We start from the raw sequence: 20,542 nt of genomic DNA, 5'->3' as shown, positions 1-20,542 counted from the left end.
AGCTTGGCACTTAATGATTTCAAAATAGATGTCACCTGTACTTATTAGTAGTAGTAGTAGCTTATTTTGAATGATGTTAATATTTTTTATCTCGCTCTTTTTTTTTTTTTTTAACATCAGTGTCACATTCTACCTGTGTAGAGAGTCTTAAAGTTGAAAAAGAAATAGCAATTAAATTATAATTTTGTATATGCAAAATGGGTAGTCCTGGTTGCGCAGTGGTTAAGTGCTTCACTGCTAACTGAAAGGTTGGCAGTTCAAAGCCACCAGCTGCTCCACGGGAGATAGATGTGGCAGTCTGCTTCCCTAAAGATTTACAATCTTGGGAACCCTATGACGCAGATCTACTGTGTCCTTTAGCGTGCTAGCGGTGGGGATCGGCTCAACTGTGATGGGTTTGGTTTTTTGGTTTTGGTGTATGTAAAACTCTGGACCACCTGGTATTCAGCTATATCTTTCACAAAACAAAACAGGCTCTTCCACACACATGACTCATTTTTTTTTCCATTTATAGGTACATCAAATATGTATCTGATAAGCTGATCCGATTTGTGTTATACCATCTATCCCATATCTCTTATCTCCTACCATGAAACAAAAAAGAATGTTAACTTTTATAACAGGGTAAATTTAGCATGTAAAATCTTATAGCAACACCCACTTTGATCAGCATATTTCCTGTCAGTTTGCTGTACATAATGCTATTCAGTGCATCGGTCACTCCAAAATATAATAGATTTTATAAACATATTCTTCATTTAACAAGAGCAAGAACATCAACAACAAGAACATCAATTACTTATTGTCTAATGTGCATTAGGGCAATTAGTTTTGAGGAGGGAGAGTGTATATATTTCATATTCTTATTATTAATTCCCTCCTCTACTAAATACAACTGATGGAAAAGTCAGAGTTCTTTTTTTCAAGGTGTACATGTCAGAAAAATGAAGTTTCTGTAGAACTACCCCCAATTTTCTCCCGCTTGTTTTTTCTCCCCCTGCACCTTGTCTGACTGAACACTCATCCCTGAAAAGATTTTAGTTTTTTTACCAATAATTTTGATTCTAAATCATTTTGTGAATACATAAATTTTATAGATCTACTCACATAATAATACATCAGTATATAAATTTTTGAAAAATATATACCTAATATTATTTTAATGTCCCATTTCATTTTCCAAAGTGTCATAGTTTGCATAAGAAATGACGCAAGGAAAAGATTAGGCCAAAGGACTTATGGGCCTACGACTAGCACAGCCTCCACCAGACTGAGTGTGGCACAACTAGCTGATGCTCAGCTACCACCAGCTGCTCTGACAGGGATCACAACAGAGGGTCCCAGACAGAGCAGGAGAAAATGTAGAACAAAATTCTAACTCACAAAAAAAATGACCAGGCATACTGATAGAGACTAGCGAAACCCCAGGAGTACGGCTTCTGTATATGCTTTTAATTCAGTGCTGAAGTCATCTTGAGATTCACGCTTCAGTCAAAATTTAGACAGGCCCATTAAACAAAATGAGACAAAATGGGCCCTGTTGTGGTTTTGGCAACCAATGTCACGAAACAATATGTGTATTAATTTTTTAATGAGAAACTAATTTGCTCTGTAAACTTGCAGCTAAAGCATAATATTAAAAGAAAAGAAAGAAAGAAATGATACTGCCAGCTAATTATTAAAGAGTTTTTGAGTTGATTTCAAGAGTATACTTCCATTTAACTTATTTGGAGGTGGAAACCCTGGTGGTGTGGTTAAGAGCTAGTGCTGCTAACCAAAAGATCAGCAGTTTAAATCCACCAGGCGCTTCTTGGAAACTATATGTGGTAGTTCTTCTACTCTGTCCTATCGGGTAGCTTTGAGTCAGAATTGACCCGATGGAAAGTTTTATTTGGAGGTATTTTGCACTAAGTACAAAAATTACTTCTAAGTATGAGCTCTCAGTGGCCACCAGGACATAGAGACTAACTGTTGGCATCAAAGACTCTTTTCATCCTAAAATTTATGACCCTGGGCAATACAAAAATCAAGAAAGGGGACAAAATTTCAGTTTTATCAACTCTGAGTAGTTTTGTAGCTCTTTCTCAGAAATGTAGAATCTTATGTTTCAGGAACACTTAAGAAGTTTCATATCTAGCATACACCAAAAATTAAACCAAATCTTTGCTGTTGAGTCGATTTTGACACATAGTGACCCTGTAGGACAGAGTAGAACTGTCCCACAGGGTTTCCAAGGCTATGATCTTTATGGAAGGAGATTGCCACATCTTTCTCCTGCAGAGTGGTTTGTGGGTTCAACACTGCTGACTTTTTAGTTAGCAGCCAAGCCTTTAACCACCGTGTCACTTATCTGGTATAGAGTGCCTTCTAAAACATCCATGAAATTCTGCCAGTTTTAAAGCAGAAAGCATTTCTCTTCATACTAAGGCAACATGTACTCCCTGGAATGAGGGTTCTTTATTCTATATAGTTCAGGAGATTAGATTCCCAAACTACAATATTTAGAAAATGTCTTTAAAGTTTTTGCCATATTTTTATACTTATAGTACTATTATTTACTTATTTGTTCTTAAATTTATTTAATTTGAACTACTTTTATATGAAAAACACGTTTTAACAGGCAATATTTCATTTTTTACTTATATAAAGTTCCTACTTGCTACTGTGTAAGAGGTAGATGTGTGTATGCTTCAACATTTATGTACACATACACACATATATGCGTGTGTGCATATATATATACACATGTGTATGTATATTTAATTTCAAGAAGTTATTGCTGTGTTATCAAATATCATCATATTCACTTCTTTAGATTGTGAAAAGGGAACAATTTATACTTTTTCTGTCTGATATCATTCCATCTCCATGGGTTTAGATCACAATGGAAGAAATTAGGGCCCATAATTACATCCATTCTTTGTACACCAAACTGCTAAGAATATAAGAATGTGCCAAAGGTAGGTTATAATTAGACCAAGATCTCAAAACACTTAAGAAATATTTCAGCATTGATATCAGCATGGATACAATTTGAATTTCTCAAGTTATCATTACTCTCATTGGTAGATGGCATTTAGTGTCTTTCAATTTTTTTGTTCCAGATGCTACAGAACACTATCACAAATCATTACAGCTGATATTTTTTTTTTAGCGGTAACTCTGCCTAGATTAAGACTATCTGGTAAATACAGACACCTGAGTTGAATTCATACAAGAAAAAGTGAATGGACTCCTAGACTGATATACCTGATAAGAGCTCTAGCCATCTGGGGTCAGGATGCCAGCACTCCAAAAGTGAAAATAATCAAGCTAGCTCACTGAAGCAACCCATTCTGGTATATCAAAACAAAACAAACCAAGAAGCTACAACACAATAAGCAAGCTTAGACAAATACAATAACTTAAAAATGGCTCAGAGACAAAAGTCAATATCAAGTCACATTAAAAAAAAAAAAAAAAACCCAGAATCCAGGGATCTTCTAGGTGAAAGTGCATTCCTGGAATTACCAGAGCCAGAATACAAAAGGTTAATATACAAAACCCTTCAAAACATCAGGAAGGAAATGAGGCAACATGCAGAACGGACCAAGGAACACACAGATAAAGCAATTGAAGAAATTAGAAAGATTATTCAGGAACATAATGAAAAAGGTAATAAGCCAGAAAAATCCATAGACAGACAGCAAGCAGAAATTCAGGAGATTAACAATAAAATTGCAGAAGTAGACAACTCAATAAAAAGTCAGAGGAGCTGAAATGAGCAAGTAGAAGTTAGAATTTCTGAGTTTGAAGATAAATCAATTGGCACTAATATATTTGAAGAAAAGTCAGATAAAAGAATTAAAAAAAATGAAGAAACCTTAGGAAGCATGTGGGACTCTATCAAGAGAAATGACCTATGAGTGACTGGAGTACCAGAGCAGGGAGGGGTAACAGAAAATACAGAGAGAGTTGTAGAAGATTTGTTGGCAGAAAATTCCCTGATATTCTGAAAGATGAGAAGATATCTATCCAAGATGATCATCAAACTCCACATAAGGTAGATGTTAAAAGAAAGTTACCAAGGCATAATCAAACTTGCTAAGACGAAAGATGAAGAGAGAATTTTAAGACCAGCTAGGGATAAACAAAAAGTCACCTATGAAGGACAGCCAATAAGAATAAGCTTAGACTACTCGGCAGAAACCATGCAGGCAAGAAGGCAATGGGATGACATATTTAAAAAATCGAAGGAAAAAAATTGCCTCCCAAGAATCACATATCCATCAAAACTGTCTCCTAAATATGAAGGTGAAATTAGGACATTTCCAGATAAACAGAAGTTTAGGGAATTCATAAAAATGAAACCAAAACTACAAGAAATCCTAAAGGGAGTTCTTTGGTTAGAAAATAAAAAATATCATGTATTGAACCAAGACTAGAACACTGGGCAAGCAATCAGATGTTAACCCAGACTAAAAAGGAATCAAAAAAACAAAGTAAGGCTAAAAACAAACAAACAACAACAACAACAAAAAACTCAAAACAGAATACAGTGGTGTTATTATATAAAAGAAGACAACATTAATTTTTTAAGGAATGTAATCATAGATCTTCCATATGGAGAGGAAGATACAATGATACAAAGAAATAAAAGTTAGGTTTAAATTTAGAAAAAATAGAGGTAAATAATAAGGTAACCACAAAGGAGACAAACTATCCTACTCATCAAAATAAAATACAAGAAAAAAATAGAAACTCAGCAGAAACAAAATCAACAACAACAAATATGAGGAAAGGACAATATATGAAGATAATCTACTCTGTACATAAAATTAAGTGGGAAAAAGAAACTGCCATCAACACACAAAAAAAGACATCAAAATGATAGCACTAAATTTATACCTATCCATAATTATGCTGAATGTAAATGTATTAAATGCACCAATAAAGAGACAGAGAGTGGCAGAATGGATTAAAAAAAAACACTATCTGACTATATGCAGCCTACAAGAGACACACCTTAGATTTAGGGATACAAACAAACTAAAACTCAAAGGATGGAAAAAAATATATCAAGCAAACAACAATCAAGAAAGAGCAGGACTGGCAATATTAATTTCTGAAAAAACAGGCTTTAAAGTTAAATCCATCATAAAGGATAAGGAAGGACACGATATAATGATTAAAGGGACAATACACCAAGGATATATAACCATCTTAAATATTTATGCACCCAACGACAGGGCTGCAAGATACATAAAACAAACTCTATCAGCATCAAAAAGTGACATAGACAGCTCCACGATGATAGCAGGAGGTTTCAACACACCACTTTTGGTGAAGGATAGGACATCCAGAAGAAGGTCAGTAAAGACACAGAAGATCTAAATGCCACAATCAACCAACTTGATCTCATAGATATATACAGAACACTCCACCGAACAGCAGGCGAATATACTTCTTTTCTAGTGCACGTGGAACATTCTCTAGAATAGACCACATATTAGGTCATAAAGCAAGCCTTAACAGAATACAAAACACTGAAATATTACAAAGCATCTTCTCTGACTATAAGGCCATAAAAGTGCAAATCAATAACAGAAAAAGCAGAGAAAAGAAATCGAGCACTTGGAAACTGAACACTACCATGCTCAAAAAAGTGTGGATTATAGAAGGCATTATGGATGGAATTAAGAAATTCATAGAATCTAACGAGAATGGAAACACTTCCTATCAGAACCTTTGGGACACAGCAAAAGCAGTGCTCAGAGGCAAATTTACATCAATAAATGCACACATCCAAAAAGAAGAAAGGGCCAAAATAAAAGAATTATCCCTATAATTTGAACAAATAGAAAGAGAGCAACAAAAGAAACCCTCAGGCACCAGAAGAAAACAAATAATAAAAATTAGAACAGAACTAAATGAAATACAAAACAAAAACAATTGAAAGAATTAACAAGACCAAAAACTGGTTCTTTGAAAAAAATCAACAAAATTGAAAAAACATTGACCAAACTTAGAAAAGAAAAATAGGAGAGGAAGCAAATAACCCAAATAAGAAATGAGATGGGCGATATTACAACAGACCCAACTGAAATTAGAAGAATCATATCAGATGACTATGAAAAATTGTACTCAAACAATTTGAAAACCTAGAAGAAATGCATGAATTCCTAGAAACAAACCACCTACATAAGCTAACAGAAACAGAGGTAGAACAACTAAATAAACCCATAACAAAAGAGATTGAAATTGTAATAAAAAAACTCCCAACAAAAAAAAAAGCCCTGGCCCAGACAGCTTCATTGCAGAGTTCTACCAAACTTTCAGAGAAGAGTTAACACCACCACTACTAAAGGTATTTCAGAGCATTGAAAAGAACGGAATAATCCCAAACTCATTCTATGACGCAACCATATCACTGATTCCAAAACTCGGTAAAGACACCACAAAAAAAGAAAATTATAGACCTATATACCTCATGAAGTTAGATGCAAAAATCTTCAAAAAATTCTAGCCAATACAATTCAACAACATATCAAAAAAAGAATTCACCATGACCAAGTGGGATTCATAGCAAGTATGCAGGGATGGTTCAACATCAGAAAAACAATTAATGTAATCCATGACATAAAGAAAACAAAAGAAAAGAAACACACGATTTTGTCAATTGACATAGAAAAAGCCTTTGACAAAGTTCAACGCCCATTCATGATAAAACTCTCAGCAAAATAGGAATAAAAGGAAAATTCCTCAACATAATAAAGGACATTTATACAAAGCTCACAGCCAACATCACCCTAAATGGAGAGAGCCTGAAAGCATTCCAACTGAGATCGGGAACCAGACAAGGCTGCCCTTCATGGCCATTCTTATTCAACATTGTGTTGGAGGTCCTAGCCAGAGCAATTTGGCTAGATAGAGGAATAAAGAGCATCCAGATTGGCAAGGAAGAAGTAAAAGTATCTCTATTTTCAGATGACATGATCTTATACACAGAAAAACCAAAGGAATTCTCCAGAAAACTACTGAAACTAAGAGTAGAGTTCAGCAGAGTATCGGGATACAAGATAAACATACAAAAATCATTTGGATTCCTCTACACCAACAAAAAGAACATTGAAGAGGAAATCACCAAATCAATACCATTTACAGTAGCCCCCAAGAAGATAAAATACTTAGGAATAAATCTTACCAGAGATGTAAAAGACCTATACAAAGAAAAGTACAATACACTTCTGCCAGAAACCAAAAGAGACTTACATAGTGGAAAAACATACCTTGCTTGTGGATAGGGAGTCTTAACATTATAAAAATGTCTATTCTACCAAAACCAATCTATACATTTAATGCAATTTCAATCCAAATTACAAAGACATTCTTTAATGAGATGGACAAACAAATCACCAACTTCTTATGGAAGGGAAAGCGGCCCCGGATAAGTAAGGGATTACTGAAAAAGAACAAAGTAGGAGGCCTTACTTTACCTGCTTTTAGAACCTATTATACCGCCACAGCACTCAAAATAGCCTTGTACTAGTACAACTATAGATACAGAGACCAATGGAACAGAATTGAGAATCCAGACATAAATCCATCCACGTATGAGCAGCTGATATTTGACAAAGGCCCCAAAGCAGTTAAATGGGGGAAAAGACAGTCTTTTTAACAAATGGTGCTGGCATAATTGGATATCCATCTGTAAAACAATGAAACAAGACCCATACCTCACACCATGCACAAAAACAAACTCAAAATGGATCAAAGACCTAAATACAAAATCTAAAAAGATAAAGATCATGGAAGAAAAAATAGGGATGATGTTAGTAGCCCTTACACATGGCATAAACACTATAAAACATGATTCAGAATGCAGAAGAAAAACTAGATAACTGGGAGCTCCTAAAAATCAAACACCTATGCTCATCCAAATACTTCACCGAAAGAATAAAAAGACTACTTACAGACTGGGAAACTTTTTAGCTATGACCTTTCTGATCAGTGCCTGATCTCTAAAATCTACATGATACTGCAAAAACTCAACTACAGAAAGACAAATAACCCAATTAAAAAATGGGCAAAAGATATGAATGACACTTCACTAAAGAAGTCATTCAGGTAGCTAACAGATACATGAGGAAATGCTGATGATCATTAGCCATTAAAGAAATGCAAAACAAAACTACAATGAGATTTCATCTGACTCCAATAAGGCCAGCATTAATACAAAAAGCACAAAGAATAAATGTTGGAGAGGGTGTGGAGAGATTGGAACACTTCTACACTGCTGGTGGGAATGTAGAATGGTACAACCACTTTGGAAATCGATTTGGCACTTCCTTAAAAAGCTAGAAATAGAACTACCACACGATTCAGCAATCCCACTCTTTGGAATATATCCTAGAGAAATAAGAGACTTTACACAAACAGATATATACACACCTATGTTTATCGCTGCACTGTTTACAATAGAAAAATGTTAGCACCAACCAAGGTGCCCATCAGTGAATGAATGGATAAATAAATTATGGTATATTCACATAATGGAATACTACGCATCGATAAAGAACAGTGAGAAATTTGTGAAACACTTCATAACATGGAGAAACCTGGAAGGCACTATGCCGAGTGAAATGAGTCAGTTGCAAAAGGACAAATATTGTATAAGACCACTATTATAAGAATTTGAGAAATAGTTTAAACTGAGAAGAAAACATTCTTTTATGGTTACGAGACGGGGGAGGGAGGAAGATGGGAGAGGGAAATTCACTAATTAGATAGTAGATAAGAACTACATTAGGTGAAGGGAAATACAATACACAATCAGGGGAAGTGAGCACAATTGGACTAAACCAAAAGCAACGAAGTTTCCTGAATAAACGGAATGCTTTGAAGGCCACTGTAGCAAGGGCAGGGGTTTGGGGACCATGGTTTCAGGGGACATCTAAGCCAATTGGCATAATAAAATCTATTAAGAAAACATCATGCATCCCACTTTGAAAAGTAGCTTCTGGAGTCTTAACTGCTAGCCATCGAACATCTAAGATGCATCAACGAGTCTCAACCCACCTGGATCAAAGGAGAACGAAGAACACCAAGGACACAAGGTAATAACGAGCCCAAGAGACAGAAAGGGCCACATAAACCAGAGATTACATTAGTCTGAGACCAGAAGAACTAGATGGTGCCCGGCTACAACTGATGACGGCCCTTACAGGGAACACAACAAAGAACCCCTGAGGGAGCAGAAGAGCAGTGGGTTGCAGACTGCAAATTCTCATAAAAAGACCAGACTTAATGGTCCGACTGAGACTAGAAGTATGCTGATGGTCACGGCCCCCAGATCTTCTGTTGGTCCCCGACAGGAACCATTCCCGGAGCCAACTCTTCAGACATGGATTGGACTGGACGATGGGTTGGAGAGGGATGTTGGTGAGGAGTGAGCTTCTTGGGTCAGGTGGACAATTGAGACTATGTTGGCATCTCCTGCCTGGAGGGGAGATGAGAGGGTAGAGGGGCTTAGAAGCTGGCAAAATGGACACAAAAAGAGAGAGTGGAGGGAGGGAGCGGGCTGTTTCATTAGGGGGAGAGTAATTAGGAGTATGTAGCAAAATGTACATAAGTTTTTGTGTGAGAGACTGACTTGATTTGTAAACTTTCACTTAAGGCACAATAAAAATTATTAAAACAAGCAAAAGAACAAAAAACAAAAAACAATGATTGTGAGGATGGACCAGGAGTGGTCAGTGTTTCCTTCTATTGTACTCAGAGTCACTATGAGTTAAAATTGACTCCATGCACCTAAACACAGGAACAAATTTAAAAGTCCTAGAAATTATTAGAACAAAGAAATTGAAATTTCAACCAGCATTTGTTTATATGCTTAATTTGTGATTAATTTTTTTTTCTTATGGTGAGATATAAACTGTTTTAAAACTTATTTTTCTCTTGAAGTCATTTTCGGTATATATACATTTTCCAATTTCATGTCTCTTAAAGATAGATGATCTTAAAATTAATTCGTTTATATGAGAATGTTATTTTTGTATTACTTTTGGGGCCGATGATTCCAGAGTAATGACATGGCACCACAGGATTCTAATATGGTCCAATCTGATGTGAATCTTCGCTTGACTAGTAACTATCTGTGTGACCTTGGTCAAGTTTATGTCTAGCTAGGCTTCAGTTCTTTCTCTCATCTATAAAACAACACTAAATTATTTAGTTTTCAGAGTGCTATGTACATACATGTCATGGATTGAATTGTGTCCCCCCAAAATATGTGTCAAATTAGTTTGGCCATGATTTCCAGTATTGTGTGGTTGTTCAGCATTTTGTGATTGCAATTTTATGTAAAGAGGATTAGGGTGGGATTGTAATACCCTTACTAAGGTCACATGCCTGATTCAGTGTAAAGAGAGTTTCCCTGGAGGGTGGCCTGCACCACCTTTTATAAGAGATAAATGGAAAGGGAAGCAAGCAGAGCGAGGGGACCTTACACCAGCAAGAAAGAAGGATCAGGAGCAGGGCATGTCCTTTCAGACACAGAATGGGGATTTCTGTGCAGAGATATTCCTAGCCCAGGGAAAGATTGACAAGGAGGACCTTCTTACAGAGCCAACAGGGAGAGGAAGAATTCCCCTGGAGCTAATGTTCTGAATTTGAACCGTAGCCTACTAGACTTGAGAAAATAAATTTCTCTGTATTAAAGCCATTCACTTTTGGTATTTCTGTAATACCAGCACTAGATAACTAAGACAGAATTTGTGACCGAGAGAGTGGGGTGATGCTCTAACAGATACCTAAAATGTGGAACTGGTTTTGAAATTGTGAATGAATAGAAGACTCAGAAGGAAGTGAGGAGAACTATTAACAACAGAGAAGGTGCAGATGGTGAAAAGCAGCAACAGAGGACTGGCAGCAACAGTGAACTGGCAGCAACAGAACCAGAAGTCCAGTGCCACACGGTGTTGGAGCTGACCCACAGATTGACAGAGCTGAGTGCCTGTGCTCAGGAGGCTTCTTGGTGGAGTGGGGTGCCTCCGAGTATTTATTGGTGAAATTACTGAGCTTTGGAACACTTGCTCCAGTATGTCAGATGTGGGTGTGCGGCCTGATGGCTGAGAAACAAAGGGCACAGGGAGCTGAGCTGCTCATACCACCAAGAAAGAAACACCAGGTGCAGAGCACATTCTTTGGACTAGGGGTTCCTGTGTAGAGAAGCTTCTAGTCCAGGGGAAGACTGACAAGAGGGACCCTCCTCCAGAGCAGACAGAGAGAGAAAGCTTTCCCCGGGAGCTGATGCCCTTTTATCCTACTAGGCTGTGAGAAAAAAGTTTCTTTGTTAAGTTCATCCACTTGTAGTATTTCTGTTACAGCAGCACTAGATAACTAAGACAGTACAGCAATGCAGACAAAATTCCTAACCCCTTAAATCCACTTAATAATATGTGGTAGCTGCTATCATGGAATTCTTTCTTCTGAAGCCTAGTGTTTGTAGTATTGTTCTGATGGATACCTGGTCCTTTTTGTTTCCTGACTTTGTGACTGTATCAGAGTTGATGAACTGATATATTTTTAGTCATACTGATGGAACATGTTTTGTTAAAAAAAAAAAAATAGAATCTATGTTTTCTTGTTCATAGCCTCTATAGGGGGCCCTGGTGGCACAGTGGTTAAGAGCTCAGCTGTTAACTGAAAGATTGGCAGTTCAAATCTACCAGCCTTTCTTAGAAACCCTATGGGACAGTTCTACTCTCTCCTGCAGAGTCTCTACAAGTCAAAATCGACTGGATGGCAATAGATTTGATATTTTGGTTTTAGCCTCTATAGGGAGCCCTGATGGCACAGTGGTTAAGAGCTTGGCTGCTAAAATTCAGCAGTTCAAATCCACCAACATCTCCTTGGAAACCCTGTGGGACAGTTCTACTCGATCCTTTGTGGTCACTATGACTCGAAATTGACTAGAAGCCAATGTTTTTATTTATTTATTTATTTATTGGCTTAGTCTCTACAGCCTCTTGAAGTGAAATCAACTAGTCATAAACACAGCCAACCATTTATCGTCTAGTCGACTCTGTCTCATGGCAACGCCATGTGTGTCAGAGCAGAACTGTGTTCCATAAAGTTTCAGTGGCTGATTTTTCAGAAGTAGATCACCAGGCCTTTCTTCTGAGGAACCTTGGGTGGACTTCATTCTCTAAACTTTCGATTAGCAGCCAAGTGTTTTAAACATTTGCGTCAATCATGAACTCTGTCATAAACACTAACAGCTCTGATTTCCTTAAAGATTAGCTAACAGGAATGCCTGTTTGAAGAAGATTTCCTCCTCTATAAATTCTCCATTTCCCTATAGTGAAGAAGATCATTGCTCTCACAGGACCAGATTTGGTATAAAATATACTTTCATTCATTAAATCACATTCTTGCTCTACAGACAAGAGCAGGTCATCAAGGGTTGCCTGAAAATTACATCACCAAGAATATCCAGAGAATTTAAGCAAAAGACACTATTATTTTTCTGACATGCCCAAAGGCAGAATGTAGTGACAGAGATGGAAACCCTATGGGGCAGTTCTATCTGTCATACGGGGTCACTAAGGGTTAGATTCAACAGACAGCAATGGATTTGATTTTTGGTTTTTAGCCCCATCGTTGCCTAGGATATTATTATGCCCCTCTCAGAAACAAACTTGAAGATGTAATTGAGTGCACTCTGTTTCACAGAGTATTGTAAGTACCAGTTGCTATCTAGTTGCCTAGTAGATTCCAGCTCAAGGAGATCCCAAGTGTGTCAGAGTAGTACTGTGCTCCATAGGGTTTTCAAAGGCTGATTTTCTATAGTAGATTATCAGTTCTTTCTTCTGAGATTTCTCTGAGTAGAATTGATGCACTGGCCTTTCAATTAGCAGCAAATGTGTTAATTCTTTACACCAACAAAAGAACCCAATTTTATTTAGACTCTATAAATATCAAATGAAATGCCAGTGCTGTCATCATGACAGGATCCATACAAGATTCTTTTGGAGAGCAACACTAAATTCACTGTGTTTACATTGCTGGTCTTCACAGATGACCTTGAGCTATAATTTTATCTCTTTTTATCATTTCTTGTAGTCTGTATTTTTATTCTGGTGGAAGATATGGGACTGGTTTTATTAGTCATGATAGGTTCCTGACTCCACAACCACGTGCACTATTTCTGAGTGTGATATCATTCTTGGTTGCCTGCTGTTTTTCAGCTTTTGCCCCCCAAAATGTTGGTTAATTTTCTGTCAGAGGATAAAGCCATTTCATTCCTTGGATGTGCTGCAAATATGCTGCTTGTTGTCAATTTTAGAACCACAAAATTGTTTTCTTGGTGGCAATGGCATATGATCAATACATAGCAATCTACAACATATTTCTGTATTCAATTAATGTGCCACTTAACAGTCTATGTGTCACTCATGACTGTTTCACATGGTGGTGGCACTTTGCATGCTACGTTAAACACAGTAGCGACTTTTAGCCTCTAAATCTGTGTGTCCAATGAAGTTAGACATGTCTTTTGTGATATCCCTCCACTCCTTGCTATCTCCTGTTCTGACACTCACATCAAACAGCTTCTATTCTTCTATGCTGTGGGTTCTACTGAGATATTCCCCCATGTGTATGTCTCTTTGTCAAACTGTGGGGGCTTGAGTGTTACTGTGATACTAGAAGCTATGCCACAGGTATTTAAATACCAACAGGGACATTCATAGTGGACAGTTTTCAGCTGAGCTTCCAGGCTAAGGCAGACTAAGAGGAAGGGCCCAGTAAACTACTTCTCAAAAGAATTAGCCAGTAAAACCTTCTGAATAATAGCGGAACATTGTCTGATATAGTTCAGGAGGATGAACCCCCCAGGTCAGAAGGCACTCAAAATACAACTGGGGAAGAACTGCCTCCTCAAAGTAAAGTTGACCTTAGTGACATGGATGTAGTCAAGCTTTTGGGACCCTCATCTGTGGATGCAGCAATACCCAAAAGGAGATGAAACTACTGCAAACATCCATTAATAATCGGAACCTAGAATGTAGGAAGTATTAATCTAGGGAAATTGGAAATCATCAAAAGTGAAGTGGAACCCATAAAGATTGATATCCTAGGCATTAGTGAGCTGATATGTACTGGTATTGGCCATTATGAACCAGACAATCATATGGCCTACCATGCTGGGTATGACAACTTAAAGAAGAATGACATCGCATTCATCATCAAAAAGAACATTTCAAGATCTAGCCTGAAGTACACCGCTGTCAGTGATAGGATAATATCCATATGGCTACAAGGAAGACAAGTTAATATGACTATTATTCAAATTACACAATAACCACTAAGGCCAAAGATGAAGAAATGGAAGATTTTTACCAGCTTCTGCAGTTTGAAATTGATGGAACATACAATCAGGATGCAATGAACATTATTGGTGATTGGAATTCCAAAGTTGGAAACAAAGAAGAAGGATTTGTAGTTGGCAAATATGACCCTGGGTATAGACATTATGCCGGATATCACATGACAGAATATTGCATGACCAGCAATCTCTTCATTGCAAATACCTTTTTCCAACAACAAAAACAGTGACTATACACACGGACCTTCCAAAGTGAAATACACAAGAATCAAATCAAGTACATGTGTGGAAAATGACAATGGGAATGTTCAATGTGATCAATCAGAACAAGGCCAGGGACAGACTTCAGAACAGACCCTCAATTGTTCCTATGCAAGTTCAAGTTAAATCAGAAGAAAATTACAACAAGCCCATGAAAGCTGAAATATGATCTTGAGTATATCCCATGTGAGTTAAAGACCATCTCAAGGATAGATCTGATACATTGAACACTAATGACCTAAGGCTAGACAACTGATGGAATGACATCAGGGGCATCATACATGAAGAAAGACAGAGATCATTAAAAAGACAGGAGAGAAAGAAGAGACCTAAATGGATGTCAGAAGAGACTCTGAGCTTGTCCTTGAACTTTTAGTAGCTAAAGCAAGTGGAAGAAATGATGACGTGAAAGAGCTGAACAGGAGATTTAAAAAGGTGACTCCAAAAACGTAAAGAATTATTATGACATGTGCAAAGACCTGGAGTTAGAAAACCGAAAATGAAGAATATGCTTGGCTTTTCTCAAATTGAAATAACTGAAAAATTCAAGCCTCGAGTTGCAATATTGAAGGATTGTATGGAGAAAATATTAACGATGCAGTAAGTATCAAAAGAAGATGGAAGGAATATGCAAAGCCACTATGCCAAACACAATTGGTCAATGTTCAACCACTTCAGGAGGTAGTATATGATCAAGAACTGATGGTACTGAAGGAACAGGTCCAAGCTGCACTGAAGTCATTGGCAAAAAACAAGGCATCAGGACATGACGGAATACCAGTTTTGATGTTTCGACTAACAGAAGCAGCACTGGATGTGCTTACTCTTTTATGACAAGAAATTTGGACGACAGCTACCTGGCCAATTGACTGCAAGAGACCCAATTTTATGCCTATTCAAAGAAAGGTGATCCCAACAAATGTGGAGATTATCGAACATTACCATTAATGTAAAACTCAAGTAAAACCTTGCAAAAGATCATTAAAAGCAGCTGCAGTAGTACATCGACAGGGAACCGCCAAAAATTCAAGCCGTATTCAGATGTGAACATGGAACCAGGGATATCATTGCTGATGTCAGATGGAACCTGGCTAAAATCAGAGAATACCAGAATGATATTTACCTAAGTTTTATTGAGTATGCAAAGGCCTTCTACTTAGTGGATCATATCCATAAGAAATTATGGATAACTTTGCAAAAAATAGGAAGACTTAATTGTGCTCATGAGGAATCTGTACATAGAAAAAGAGGCAATCATTTGGACAGAACAAGGGGCATGGTTTAAAGTCCGGGAAGGTGTGCTTCAGGGTTGTATCCTTTCACCATATTTATTCAGTCTGTGTGCTGAGCAAATAATCTGAGAACCTGGACTATAAGAAGAAAAATGCATCATCAGAAATTTAGGAAGATTCATTAACAACTTTCATTACGGAGATGGCACAGCCTTACTTGCTGAAAGTGAAGAGAGCCTTAAGCACTTAGTGATGAAAATGAAAGACCACAGCCTTCGGTATGGATTGCACTTCAACATAAAGAAAACAAAATTCTCTCAACCTGACCAATAAGCAATATCATGATAAATGGAAAAAAGGCTGAAGTTGCCAATGATTTCATTTTACTTGGGTTCACAATCAACACTCATAAGGAAATCAAAACACCCATTGAGTTGGGCAAATCAGCTGCCAAAGACCTCTTTAAAGTGTTAAAAAGCAAAGATGTTGCCTTGAAGACTAAGGTGCACCTGATGCAAGCCATTGTGTTTTCAATAGCCTCCTATGGGAGCAAAAGATGCACGATGAATTAGGAAGATAGAAGAATTGACATCTTTGAAATGTGTGGTTAGCAAAGAATACTGAATGTACCATGACTTACCAAAAGAATGAGCAAATTTGTCTTGAAAAAGTACAACCAGAATGCTCCTTAGAAGCAAGAATGGTGAGGCTCAGTCTCAAAAATTTTGGACATATTATCAGGAGGGATCAGTCCCTGGAGAAAGACACCATGCTAGGTAAAGTAGAGGGTTAGCGTTTCTTGCACATTGGGTTGCTATGTCTTGATGTCATCTAACAACAACAACAAGCAGAAGACAGATCTGTGGCGATACTACCACCATGTAAAGCAGGAGGTTGCAGATATCCTCGTAACCATCGTAGGCCATTAAGACGAGCATGAACGGTCTTCAACTGACATACGTACTACATGCTATCAAGAGGGATCAGTCCCCGAGGAAGGAAGTTATGCTTCGTAGAAGGTCAGTGAAAAAGAGGAATACCCTCAAAGAGATGGATTGACACAGTGGCTGCAACAATGGGTTCAAACATAACATCGATTGTGAGAATGGTGCACAACCAGGCAGTATTTCATTCTGTTGTACATATGGTCACTATGAGTGGGATCTGACTCGATGGCACATAATGACAATGATAACATACTAAATAAGTATGTTTTGTTTTTTCCATGTCCCAATTGATATTTATAAGCAAAAGAACAAAATATACAATAATATAAAAATATTATATACATACGTGTGTGTATATGTATGAGAACCATTATGTGTATGTGTATGTATATGTATATGTATATATACCCATGTGCACCCGCACATATACACCTGTATCAGTATGAACATAATCAGAAGCAAACTGATGGCCCAGTTTTTCTGTAGGTGTTAAAACAGCCTAGGTTGAGGTTTGACTATGATTTTTATTTCAAAATTTTCAAGAAGAATAGAAAGACATTAATAAACTGAAAAAAAATTTGATCTTTGTCATATCTTCTTCATATGGAGGCATAACCCATCACTCTTGATTTTTTTCATTTTGGTTCTAAAAGTGTACTTTATTGATAAACTGATTCCTCCCAAACACTTTTTTCATTGCTTCTTTTACATCTTTGTTCCTCAAACTGTAGATAATGGGATTTAGCATGGGTATCACAACAGTGTAAAATATTGACATTATCACGTCATGATCCAAAAAAAAGCTAGAACTTGGCCTGACATACGTGAAGAGGATTGTTCCATGGTAAATTGACACTCCAGTTAGGTGAGAGCCACAGGTGGAAAATACTTTTCGCCTTCCTTCAGCACATCGCATTCTCAGAATGGCCAACAAAATGAAACCATAGGAGATCAGGACAATCAGGATGGTGAATATCTCAACAGAACCCACATCGTAGATGAGTAGAAGCTGGTTGATTTTAGTGTCAGAGCAGGAGATAGCAAGGAGTGGAGGGATATCACAAAAGACATGTCTGATTTCATTGGATGCACAAAAGGAGAGGCTAAAAGTTGCCACTGTGTGTAAAGTAGCATGTGCAATACCACCAACATACGAAGCAGTGATGAGTGACACATAGACTCTGGGTGACATGTTAACTGAATAGAGAAGTGGGTTGTAGATTGCTACATAGCGATCATAAGCCATTGCCGCCAATAGAAAACTTTCTGTGATCCCAAAAGTAATACCAAGAAACATTTGTGTTGCACATCCAAGGAATGAAATGTCTTTATTCTTTGACATAAAATCTACTAACATATTTGGGGTAATCACTGAGGAATAGCAGGCATCCAAGAAAGATAACACACTCAGAAAATAGTACATGGGGTTGTGGAGCCGGGAATCCCCAAGGACCAAAACAACCAACCCTAAATTTCCTGTCACAGTAAAGAGGTAGATTGTTAGAAAAAGAAAAAATAAGATGACCTGAAGTTCATGATTGTCTGTGAAGCCCTTCAGTACAAATGTGCTGACTTCTGTGTCATTTTTCATGCTGACACTTTGTGGAACAGACTTAAAAATATTTATGTAATCACAGTTTGTATTTCTAAGACAGGGATGCACAATATTGTGACTCAAAGGAATATTAAATCCATCCTCATACTGATTTTTCAAAAATGTATGATTTCTCAGCAGTGATGCCTAAGACAATGACAAGACAATGAATAGTCAGTACCACTCTCTGCAGAGTCAAAAGGAAGATAAAGACATTTAGTCTTTGGTTGATATCATGTCATTCTCAAATTAATTGGGATAACTGGTTTATTTATTACATTCTGTTATTTATTAAAAGACATTTTTGAAATCATGTCATTTCCTAAACAATTGGGTTAACTAGGTCATTTATTAAAGGCAATTATTTATTCAAAGAAATTTTCTTCTTACATGCAAATACTTAAGATTGCGTATCAATAGACAGGGCTTAGAGTAGAACATCAGAGCTCTTCAGCAATTGTGTGAAATTATTTGCTACAATCTTCTCACCCATAAAATGAGGATATTAATGTTTATCTCTCAAGATTGGGATAAACATTGAAAGAGAAAAATAACTTAATGAAATTTAACCTTTTAAAATATAAGATGTTTTGAGTGGAGTTGGTACTATGGAGTAGCACTAAGTGGTATTGGAATATTTAATGAGGTATTCTCTGGATAGTCTCCAGTTCCATTAGTCGTTCTTGGGTTTTGCAGAACAGACTTTATCAAGATGCTTTTTGGGGAAAGACTCACTATGACTGAAAGAAAAAAGTATATGACAGCTTATGTTTCATTCAAATATCTTTCTTAAATTCAATATATTGTCTTGTCCTTTTTTGACTACATATTCGACTATTTGTATTTTTGCAATTTACGTGTTTTTCTACCCCCTCAAGTATTTCTGGTGAAAATGTAAGAAATTATTGGAAAAATTAAAAAAAAAAAATATCATGACATTCACGATTTCAAAGTATTTTCTTATGAGGAAATTCCTTTCAAGTTTTATACTTGTTTAAGTGTTGATTGTAGACTCAGTGAAATAACAGCAAAGTATGTTTTTTTTTGAACTATTAATAGGCATTAAAGTAGTTCATAAAACAATATTTAAAAAAATCATTCATGTAGATAGAAGACAAGTTTTAAGATTAAAAAGAAAGAAAATGATGAATTGTAGAAAGAATAAATTATTTTCTGAATGGTGTCATGGCTAAACAAATAGAAGTCAAAGAGTTACCTGGTTGGAGGACAAATATTATAAAACTATTTGATTATAATTTTTATTTTTACTGATTCTCTCCACACTTCATCTTAAGTTACTGTATAATTGATTAGGAATTTTGAATCAGTCTTGTGGGTACATAATCTGCTACAAATAATAATCTGTGAACTATTTAAATTAATAACCAAATAAAGTTACAGTTTTAGCTCTTTGATAAGGGTCTCTCGGTAAGAGATAGAGACATTTAGATTAGAGCGACTAAAGGAGAACAAATCCAAATATCTGTAGTATCCTTGGGAAGATGTCAGAATTATCTCAAAAAATTGTCAGTATTTAGAGAAAACATTTCGTTAAGAATTTTATAAAGAATAAAGTTATGGTAAAAAATACTCAAATAATTCGACAGAGAAGACTATCTGTTTTAGATTGAGTTATTTGTACTGGAAATAAAAATTTAAGACAAAACAGACTTGAAGTCATAACCCATTTATTATATAATTATCTTAATTTTTTGAGTGCCTATAGCACCATAAAATGTTTATAAATATATTGTTTTATTAAAAAAGCTGTTTCACTGATATAGAAATTCCTAAGCAGATTTCTTAGTTTGAGAAATGTCATGGGTGGGCCAGAGGTGAACAAGGGTATTAATAACGGGATATTGAGACAAAAGTGTTTATGTAAATAAGATAAAAACATTCAATAGAAATCAAATGCAAACATTGATGAATAACCAATGAAATCAACACGTCATATTTTAAAGAAAATATTTTTAGGAGTCTAAGGAAAAAGGTGATTTCTAATACAACTATTGACATCAGTTCAACACTGTGCCTGAATTCACAGTGGTACAAGGTAAATAACACAGGATTTAGAATCTGAAAATACATGCTCGTCACCCAGGCCTATGATTAGAAGCTGTGTGTGATGTTAGATTTT

The 20,542-nt window shown here is 36.5% G+C and overlaps 1 protein-coding gene across 1 annotated transcript; it reads right to left on the bottom strand.

The window, feature by feature from the left end:
* Positions 1 to 17,454: 17,454 nt before the first annotated feature.
* Positions 17,455 to 18,489, bottom strand: LOC100658277 (olfactory receptor 5T9-like). Its single transcript, XM_003423717.4, has one exon. The coding sequence runs from the start codon at positions 18,397 to 18,399 to the stop codon at positions 17,455 to 17,457; it is 945 nt and encodes a 314-aa protein (XP_003423765.4). The 5' UTR covers positions 18,400 to 18,489.
* Between the last annotated feature and the right edge of the window lie 2,053 nt (positions 18,490 to 20,542).

The sequence above is a fragment of the Loxodonta africana genome, chromosome 7, assembly GCF_030014295.1.
Source record: "Loxodonta africana isolate mLoxAfr1 chromosome 7, mLoxAfr1.hap2, whole genome shotgun sequence".
Lineage (NCBI taxonomy): Eukaryota > Metazoa > Chordata > Mammalia > Proboscidea > Elephantidae > Loxodonta > Loxodonta africana.
Note: the sequence above shows the minus strand (reverse complement) of the source record. Positions and strands in the feature narration are given on the sequence as shown.

Bases quoted from the DNA above. Each gene is read 5' to 3' on its own strand.
- LOC100658277 (XM_003423717.4), bottom strand. From the start codon at position 18,399: ATGAAAAATGACACAGAAGTCAGCACATTTGTACTGAAGGGCTTCACA.